Consider the following 10701-nt stretch of genomic DNA (forward strand, 5'->3'; position numbering starts at 1 on the left):
TAGAAGGAGTAAAACTGAGTCGAAAAATCCTGAACTATTTTTTTCTATTACATATAAAATAAAGGAGTAATTATTGCATAAATCAAGCCAATCAGCGCCGACCTTTAGCCGGACGCACGTCAGTGAACCACACGTCTGGTGTGCGTGAGCTCTCTGCGCGGCTCACTGACGTGAGCCCGGCTAAGGGTAAAGGTCGGCGCTGATTGGCTTGATTTATTCAATAATTACTCCTTTATTATATGTAATAGAAAAAAATGGTTCAGGACTTTTCGACTCAGTTTTACTTCTTCTATCTGCCTACGAGAGATGTTAAAGTAATTGTCGGACACCCTGTATATATATAGACAGAATGAAAACGGCGATCGACAATGCGACAATATCTCGCAATTTCTTGTCTATATATGGGTAAATCTGCAGTTTTAACTTTTATGAAAATTTATTTATTTATTTTTTTTTTTTTTTTCAAATTTGCGGCACATACATCTTATATTGATTAATATGTCTGAAATAGATTCAAAAACACCAATCTACTCGCGTTAATGGTTTTAAGTAAACGGCGCAGTTTACCTGATTGAAGTCGACTTACATTTACATTGCAATCATGTTTAAATTACGCACTCTTAACGTCATAACTAGTAAAATTTGAAAATTGTAGCCACATGGATTCCGTGGTAAGTTATGGTAAAAGAAAGAGTTTACAGTTAATATGGACTGAAAAAATTTTTTCTCGGAATAGGTGCCAACGTGATTTATGGATTTTTCAATGAATTTACGCTTTTGAAGGCAATCTTTGATATTCTAGTGTGTGTTACATTTTTGAGGCACAATTTTCAACAACGTCTTCACATTTTTGTTGTGTTTGTTACAACTTCAGTAACTCAATTAGTCAATTAACTTAACGGCGCGTATGTAATATTGTTAACTTTACGAAAATTAATATTTTGCAAAAATGGAGGAACAAGTTTTTCAGCGGCCACCATTTTTTACGGTTATATGACACATGATCGACCTTCAGGGAAAAGATGTATGAATGCAAGAACTAACTTTTCCATTTATTACGAAAGCGTTATATAACACGGCGTAGGTAAAGTTATTAAGAGTGAAACACAAATTAGAAAAAGACGAAATGAATTTTATGATTTTTTATAGTTTTATCGATTTATCAGTGTTTTAAACGCCAGCAATAACACAAACACTCTGCATTTTTATACGTTAGAAAGTATATGAAAAAAAATTCGTCTTATGCGTATGAAAATCAACTAAGATTTATCAGTATTAAAAAGTTCATCAAAGGTAAAACTACAGTGGATTTGCCTATATATGTCTATGATATATGCGTACAAGGTATTTCATTTAACGTGACACAGCGAAAAATCTCGATAGACAACTGATGGAAAAAAAAATAAGCTGACACATGTCTTAGTATTTAGAAATTTAAATGGCTCTATTAGTTTTTTAATAAGTGGATATTTTCAAAACCATTTCAAGGTCAACTTTTTTTGTATCGTAAACCTATATTTTGTATTTCGGAATCTTATTTTATGTAAAACATGTCACAACTTTAGTCTGAAACATTTTTTTGTAGGACCTCTGTTTTGTACGATATTCAAACAAACAGCTTTTCAAGTTTATGTTGAAACCATATGTTCCGTCTGTCAGCTAGGCTAGGTTTAAATCTTCTATTGTGACTGTGTTTACAAATATATTCGATAGAAGAGCTACACATCAAAACAAATCAAGTTGAATAACTTAGTCTAGGAAATGTAACTAACATTTACACTTAAATCGTATACGACAATGAACGTCTACGTAAATGTAGCGATGCAGTCTTTCCTAGACTAAATTCTTTAACTTGATTTGTTTTGATCTGTAGCTCTTCTATCAGATACATTTGTAAACACAGTCACAGTAGAAGATTTAAGCCTAGCTGCCAGACGGAACATATGGTTTCAACATAAACTTGAAAAGCCGTTTTTTTGAATATCTTATAAAACAGAGATCCTACAAAAAAATGTTTAGAAGATTAAAGTTATGCGATGTTTTACGTAAAATAAAATTCCGAAATAAAAAATATAGGTTTATGATACAAAAAAAGTTGACCTTGAAAACATCCACTCATTAAAATCTAATAGTGCCATTTGAATTTCCACTCAAAATACTAAAAGACATGTGTCAGCTTAATTTTTTTTAAATCAGATGTCTACAAGATTTTTTGTTGTATCAACCTAAATGTGATACCCTGTATATATGTATATATGTACACACACACACACACACACCGCGCGCGCAAAATATGTTCTTTGCTTAACGTGGTAATGCTTTCTTTGAAAAAACTAAATGTGCTAACTATGTATGATAGACAGAGACTATGAAATACCACATTAAGTACTTAGATAATTTTATTGTGTTGTATGAGAAAATATCAATACATATAAATTATTTATATTGCAAGGTAAAGATTTAAAAATATATTTATTGTAGTAATTGTTTCTCTCTATACTAATGTATAAATACACTTGATATATATATATTGTTTATATGTATCTTTAAAGTGTTACTTTAAGAGTTTTTTAAATAAAAATGTTTGTGATTATGTTTTAAAACTTTTTATGTAAATTGAAAGGAACGACTATATGGTGAATAACATTTTCCAACTATTGTATTTAGACAGCACGAAAACAATCACAAAATTGTTTGCAATTTGAAAGCTCAAATGTTTTTTTAAGTTTGATATTTTTTAATCCAAATAGTTAAAAAAAAACGATATATTTATATAATCTTATATTTAATGTTTTTATATAAGAATTCTAGTCTAAAAAAACATAAATCAGATATATAAATCAGATTGTATTTCAAAGTTATGTATTTTTTTATTTATTTACAATATATGATGTATAAATTATATTTTTTGCATTTTCTCTCTTATTTAAGTAAAAGTTTCCTTTTATTCGTAGAAACTTCAATTTCTTTATTAGTAATTATTCGCAACTTCGTCGATACTTTCCTCGACTATTTACTACCCTGCTGCAGAACATAGTAACTTTCGCAACTGCGCAAGTGTATTGATACCAACCGACACTTCGTTATTAGCACCTCTGAAAAGTTAGTTATATTAAAGAAGGCTTAGTTTGCTTTTACCTTCTCGGACATCCAGAAAAACAAGTACTCTCTAACTCTCTAGTAACTGTCACTACCTTGTATCTGTCGAAAAACAAATTGGATAAGACGATGCAATGGATAAAAGCACAAATGATTGTTTTGATAAGAGGTAACATTTTGCGCAACTTTTTGCCAGATAAATGCATTACTTTATATACTAAGGTCCTGTTCGGTTATTACTGACAATACTGAAAAATCTATAGAATACGTAACGTGAACCTATAGATTTTCAGTACTGCCAGCAATAACTAAACAAAGCCTAAGTACAAATATTTTCCTTATTTCTTTTATAATATATTTTAAAATATACACGTAATATACCTTATATTTTTATATAAAATATAAGGATGTGTATGTGCGTGTGGATGGGTGAGTGGGTAGGTGGGTATGTGTGTGTGCGCGCGCGCGCTGTATGTACTTTTCTATATATCATATCATAAGATCTCAGTGTAATTGTGACCTTAATCGATATTACTTAATTTTGAAAATGATTTACAAGTATCTTCCTCTTACACAATGTTTTCTTAAATTTCATATATACAATATACTTTCACTAAACTTCAGTAATTTGATAAGTGGTAAGCATATCGTGATGATTAACTAAATAATCTGTTTTTAACATCAAAAACTATCTAATCTCATGTTCACAATTAGATACGCTTACATACTAGAATTAATAACTCAGATACATCTACATCATATACTGCTTTATATTAGTTTCTTAAATATATATAGATAATTGAAAATGTGATAAATGTTCAGTATAGGAGAGGATGCTCCAATGACCTTAATCTTGACATATATTGTAAAGAACACTCTTGTGAATAACAATCGAAAGATTTTAGCCGTCGCTTGTTTTTCATTAAAAAGTTTTTAGCAAAAAATGTTTGAAAATTATGATATTTATTTTCAGTAAAATGATGTAGAAGTACGAAATCGATTACGAATATTTTCCCCTATCATTTCCGAGAACATTCCGAATTTGATGATTTAGTTACACGTATACGTCAGTATGATCAACTATTTTTCAGTTGATATTTCGAATATTTCGGAACATGAAGTAGTGATCTGTCAATCTAACTCGCTATGTTATTCCACGAGTTTTTGCTATGTTATTTCACGAGTTTAACTCATAATTATCCTGAATTGATTGCTTAGTTAGCAACAAAGAAAGTTATACGAAGAAAAGTGAAGTGCCTGCGATGCAATGCAATGATTTATTTGGACATATAATGTCAATCTTTAATTCTTTATTGCACAAAAACATATTATAAGCAAGTTTGTGGTAGAAAACAAAAGCCGCAGATGTGTAATTTTAAAATTAGTGTCCTAACAGGGACATGGTTTGCACGTGCTTTAATAGACTTACAAAAAATAGGATTGATATGTTTTTCAATATTATAGCTACTTTGTATTCATTGAATGAAAACAATATTCAATAAATTGTATTCAATAATGTATTTCGAACATGAAACGTTCACGTACTATGTTTGTGTTATAAACGGGTAGGCAGGGAGGCTTCGTTCCTCCTCCTGTTTCCCCGGACTAGATCTAACTCCATCCAATGTTAAGAAAAACTTAGCCGAAATTAGGTTTTTTTGGAAGGGAGCTCTCCCTGCGAGGGGAGCCTAGCTCCCCTTTGTCTACATGCTTACAATACAAACAAAAATAACAGAAAAAGTAGTCTTAAGATGTTGAAAAACGAAAATTTCTTAAAGAAATGTGTTTTGTTTATAACTTTTTATTGAACAATGAGCAACGGCTAAAACCTTTACATTGTTACTCAGGGACATATCCTTGACAACATATGTCAAGATCAAGGTCATCGGAACATCCTCCCTTATACTGAACATTTTTTTTACCCAAACACACACACACACACATGTACGTATATTTTAGTTACGATTTAAAATATATTTATATTGTTGTTTAGCCTAGCGTGTGACTTTAGAAGTTTATTCAGTTTGTTTGTTTTTCAATATCTGTTAAACTAATATTGATCAAAATTTATGATTATTATTTATTAATATATTGCTTGTTTCTCAAATATGTGACAAATTAACAATTTTACATTAAACATCTTTATTTTACATCTGACTTTATCTCTTTTGAATCTGTATACTAAAAACTTAATTAGAAAAACATTTTTCTAAAAAAAACATAAACTCTGATAGGAAAACATTTACAAAATTATGTGACGAAATCTTGCATTAAAATTGTAATTTACAATTATACAGATATATTTTAGGAAATAGATGTAAAAACATTGATCTTTTATAAAATATTTGTAGTTGTTTGCAAAATTACTTTCCAAATACTATTTCGGCAAAAGAATAATGATATGACGAATCATCTTAGCAGTATATTTACAAAATTAATTTCAAACAAAAATTGTCCAATAATTGAGAAAAAAATTTCAGCTATGTGATGTTTAAAATACGTAGAAAAATATAATTGCATATGAAGAAATCAACTTAATTCATGTATATACTTATGGAAATGCATATCGACTTTTTCGCAATTTTTGACAAATATTATTTACAAAAGTTTATTTCGACAAAACTGTTGCGTTATGGCGAATCATCTTAGTGCAATCATTGCAAGATCGTCGTTATTCATGATGCCATTTTTGTGCGATATTTTTACAATTTGCCTATTAGGGAAGTGTTAATAAATTTATTTACATATATGTAAGAGTAATGTATATTCAAAAGATAAATACACAAGCGTCTCTTTTACTAGTCTCTTCTTGTCAAAGTATTAAAATATTTTAATAAAATATATTAGCAACATGTAAAGTGTTTATACTTCTAACTAGAACTCAAGGCCAGACATGAGAGTTGGATTTTGCACGGCCTGAATTTCTTGTATAGTATCTATTAGAAAGCTTGCGTGCAAGCACAAGCGGTTTTGTAAAATGCGTTCAGATTGAATCACGCACTGAGACTGTAGAAGAACTGACCGACCGACGATATACAACATCGTAGGTCCATCGATGCGTGCGATTTCGTAGTTCAGACATTAATTTAGCCGCGCATATAATTCTGTCGAGGAAGAGAGGTTGTTATGTAAGGATAAAAAGTTTAAAATTCAGGTCATTGGGTTAAATGCTTTGATTGGGTTAAATGAACTTTGGCATTATACGCCCAAAATAAAATAAGCGGAAAAATTAAATAGACATACAAAATATATGTGCAAACCAATCGTATGTTTGAACTGTGTAATCACACTTTTTATATATGCATACATATTTATCTAAATTCACATCTCTTAAAAGAAATATGTTTGAAGTTAGATCATTCGAACACGCTAAAAACATAATCCGAACTATGTTGATTTCTTTTATTTCCAATTACGGAATCTACAATATCTAAAATTCTTGTAGATATTGTATTATTAGATATAAATTGCTAACGTGCGCACGTGTCATCAAGTCACAATGTGAGATTTATTTTACAAGCTGCGCGTTCTGCACAGATCGATTGGTTTGAAAAGAGCTATTGCTGAAACGATATGCACAAATACCTTCGTATTATTCTCTTCCTTCTTACATTACTCCGGTTGACTCACTCTTTTGTATCCCTAATTCGCGACCTCGATTTCTCGTTATCTTCAGTAAGCTCGTGTTGTTCGTTCGTTTCACGTCGTGAGTTGTCTGGTCTTTTCACTCATTCTTTCATTCTAAATATATTTTTATCCTGAATATATTTTTACGATACATTATTTGATACTTTAAATAAATTTTCTATCAAATAAATGATGTCACTTTGTGATTGAAATTAAAATCAGACAAACATCTTCCCGTCGTCGCGTTGAGAAACCATTCTCGAGTGTCAAGATAATACACAGTAAAAACGAAGAGAAGAAACGTAAGAGCAAACCCAAGGAGAGATGGCCGTTTTACAGACTGACAGTTGATGAATTGGCTCGCTATCGAAAGAGAAAGGTGCAAAATCAACCGAAGGACTATTTTCAGTCTGACCAGAAATCAATTACTCAAAATCTTGCGTCTGAATATCGCCGTGCTTTCGGTATAAATATCGGAGAAGTATCTGAGGTATTTAAAAGTTACTTATAATTATTTAGAAGTTTATTTACAAAACAAAAAGAAACATAAGTATATAGTTTACATATATAGTTTATAAATATATATATAAATTTTGTTATATGTATATAAATTATACTTGTGACAGGAAAATACTTGGCTGGTAAAAGACATAACGGAAAAAAATAAAGATAATTTACATATAGATGCTCTGTCTTCGTATCACATAGATTTTAAAAAGTACAAAGCAATGGAAAAACCACCTGCAACAAACGAAAATGCTTCTCAATTGACTAATAGAAATGAAAAAATAAAAATAACAGATACCTTACAAGTCAAGTCCTTCGAACGTTCGTTGCTTAAGAGAAGGTATATCTATTACATTAAAAAAACCAGTGAACTTTTTATTTAAAAAACTGCTTTTTAAAAAACATTTAATATTTTACAATGACATTAGTCTTTAAAAAAATTAAGCAATATTTCCATAATAGATTGATCAATAATCAATTCTAATGTAGTCCTCTATTTAGTTTTGCGATGACTATTAGTCTTTTCATGTCTGTGCAGTACACTGTTCTAAGACACGCAAGTTTGCATTTTGTCATGTCTTTTAAATATATTGAAGGAAACATGAAACTAACTGTCACGTAACTAAATTGGTAACGAAACTGCTTCCTTTCTATTTTTTATTTTATTGAATAGATACACACCTATATCTTTTGACCCCTTTACTATGTAGTACAATATTCTTGAAAAGAATCGAATTCTTTATATTCCGTTGCGAAAAGGAGTACCAGCCTGAAGTGCGACGGGGAGTTTTACACCGATACGGAAACTTTTTCGGCGTATATACCGTACGAAGGTCGCCATCGGCCTGAGCTTGCTCGTCGATCCACGTTCTTGAAGATGGAGGGCGATCTGAATACTATGACGGAGAAGTGCGAGAAATTTATCGAATGGCTTTCCGTCAGTCGACCATCGCTCATGCGTGTGCCTACGCATCTGAAAATGGAAGGTGAGTTAGAAACTGAGACAGAAAATAAAAACAAGTATGTTCCGTTTGTAGGTGTACGAAGACCAGAATTGTTAAGACGAAACACGAACTTGAAACTCGAGGGAAATATCTTTTTTGTGCCGGAATATACTGATGTGTTCAGAGATTATAAAATTCAAAATAATAATGGTAAGTGTCATTTTAAAAAGTGAATCAAGATGGTTTAACAAACAATTATTAAGGCATGCTTTACCAAAATAATAGCGCACTGCGATCTTATTATCGTTGTTTCTTTTGTTCCTGGTTTTGCTCCTGCAAGTTACGATTATAGATAGATTGCAGTCAAAAGAGTCACATTTACATAGTATCTTGTCTCAGAGCACGGAGAGTGCTAAAGAGCTGTTGCGAGAAACAGCTGAACAACTTAAAGACAATGAAACGAATAAGTATACAAAGGATCAGGAAGAGAACAGAAAAAATGACGAGGAGATGCAAATGTTGGTGTCTAAATTAGAACATTTGAATGATCGACCGCTCGAAACTCCGGAATATCGAGATGCATACAAGGTATTTATTATCGCCGGTGATGTTTTTAATCAATTGGAGTATAATTTTAAGGATTTATAATTATTAGGATTTTCCTCGCGAACAACCTACTATCGTGAAACCGAATAACGTAATAGGTCGTGCTGATGGGTCAAAAGTATTCTCACCGCCATTCTTCAAGTTCTCTGCGAAGATAGACCAAGATCCGGAGTATCAGTCCCACCATCAAAACTATCCGCGAGATCAACCTATATATCGTAAATCATCGTCGTTACTGCGACCAACAGTAGCCTATTCTTCCACTCGCCATAGCGCATGCTTTGATAGTTCTACTTATGATAGAGACTATCCTACATTCAAGTATGAACCTACTTGTGAGGTGAGATCTCAGTATTTTTTTAACGATTGTGTACCAAATAGTAAAAGTCCAGAGATAAACTGACGAATCTGCGGCTAAACAATAACATCATCTATTTTCAGTCAGAATGTAAGAGTTCTTACTGTGAAAAATACGATTATCGAAGCTTTAATGACTTCAAGACAACTTATCGTAAGTGTGATCAAAGCGCTACAAGAAAAAACGAAGATGAGTTGAACGATAACAATAACAGAGAGTACGACGATATAATCATCCCGGAAAGTGCTTTTTGTGTGCTAAACACGAGAATCGACGAAAAGAATAAATGGAAACCACCTTCACTTATCAGCACGAGGTATATTTAAATTTACTGGTCTGACACGTGAAATAAGTTTGTTTTATTCGAATAATTGCAAAGTTGTGTTTTCAGAAATTACAGGTTTAATCAAGTCACAATGCCGTCGAGATCAACACGCTCGGAATTGGTGGATCGTTCACTTATTACTGCGCGATATGTTAGTCCAACATATCGACTGCACATGTGCAACGTTGATAACGAGTCGCAAAGTTCCAGTCAATTAAAACAGTCTTCCGAAAAAGCATGTAACTCCTCGACCGATACTGCGATTCAGAATGACGTAGCTAAACCATACTCGCCCAGTTTTGGCAAGAACAGACAAAATCGTCGCATCGATCATCCCTTTGTCGTCCTGGATAACGCTTTAAAAGACACGCGAAAACCACAAACAGACATATCTTGCTCGAATCACATCAACAGAAATGTTAATGTCATACCGATATCGCGAAAGAAACCTAAAACACCAACTAAATGGATGCCACTATGGTATGACAATACAAATGCGATCTAAAAACTTCAATAATATACGAATTGACTGAAACAGTGTTCTAAATATCACAAATTGTTATATTTTAAACGTTTATATTATACATATATATGTGATAAATGTATATATAAATTTAAACAACAAATATAGACACTGCCTATAAACTTTATATGTAGTAAACTACAGTCAGTCAAAACGTTTGGCACTAAATAAATAAATTTTCACAGTTTATTTATATTTTAAATAGCTATCTAAATATACATTCCGCATCAAAATTAGAAGATCATTTTTAATTGTATAAAAAATACCTAAAATTGAAACCTATATAACATCACGGGAAATGGTCGTAAGAAGAAAAATGAAAAAGCATTTTGAAAGTTAAAGCTTCAGAGATGCATCGAACCATTTGAGCTGAAAACGATTTTCCTCCAATATGAACTTTGAACATAACAGTGAACAAATTAAAAAAAAAAAAATACTCAATTGTGATATAGTCCATGGACGATAAACAATTTTTTTAAAACTTTTATTATAACCAATTTAAAGTTTATAGTCTTTTCTTCAAATTGGTTTTTTAAAGGAAGGTCAATAAAACGTACCGAATTTTGCCCATCATCCGGGAAGTAAAATACATGTAGATTATTGTTGTTGATACTTTACAGGATATAAAAACATGTTTTTTAAGTTTGGAAACCAATGGGAACTTAAGGACGTTGTAGCGCGAATCGCATTTAACAAGAAAAAGTTGAAACTT

General features: G+C 31.5%; 1 protein-coding gene across 2 annotated transcripts; it reads left to right on the forward strand.

The window, feature by feature from the left end:
- The first annotated feature begins 2897 nt into the window (after window positions 1-2897).
- On the forward strand, window positions 2898-10116 carry LOC109862081. 2 transcript variants are annotated; one of them, XM_020441981.1, is made up of 8 exons: window positions 2898-3268; window positions 6949-7216; window positions 7353-7573; window positions 7993-8387; window positions 8518-8765; window positions 8833-9123; window positions 9225-9457; window positions 9533-10116. In XM_020441981.1, exons 1-8 carry the CDS (start codon window positions 3234-3236, stop codon window positions 9969-9971), a joined length of 2130 nt encoding a protein of 709 aa, XP_020297570.1. In that variant the 5' UTR covers window positions 2898-3233; the 3' UTR covers window positions 9972-10116. The 2 variants fall into 2 exon arrangements, with proteins under 2 accessions (XP_020297570.1, XP_020297571.1); XM_020441982.1 differs by having other exon boundaries at window positions 2900-3268; window positions 8530-8765.
- Window positions 10117-10701: the final 585 nt, after the last annotated feature.

Source organism: Pseudomyrmex gracilis, unplaced genomic scaffold, assembly GCF_002006095.1.
Source record: "Pseudomyrmex gracilis isolate BER0280 unplaced genomic scaffold, ASM200609v1 scaffold_1344, whole genome shotgun sequence".
Lineage (NCBI taxonomy): Eukaryota > Metazoa > Arthropoda > Insecta > Hymenoptera > Formicidae > Pseudomyrmex > Pseudomyrmex gracilis.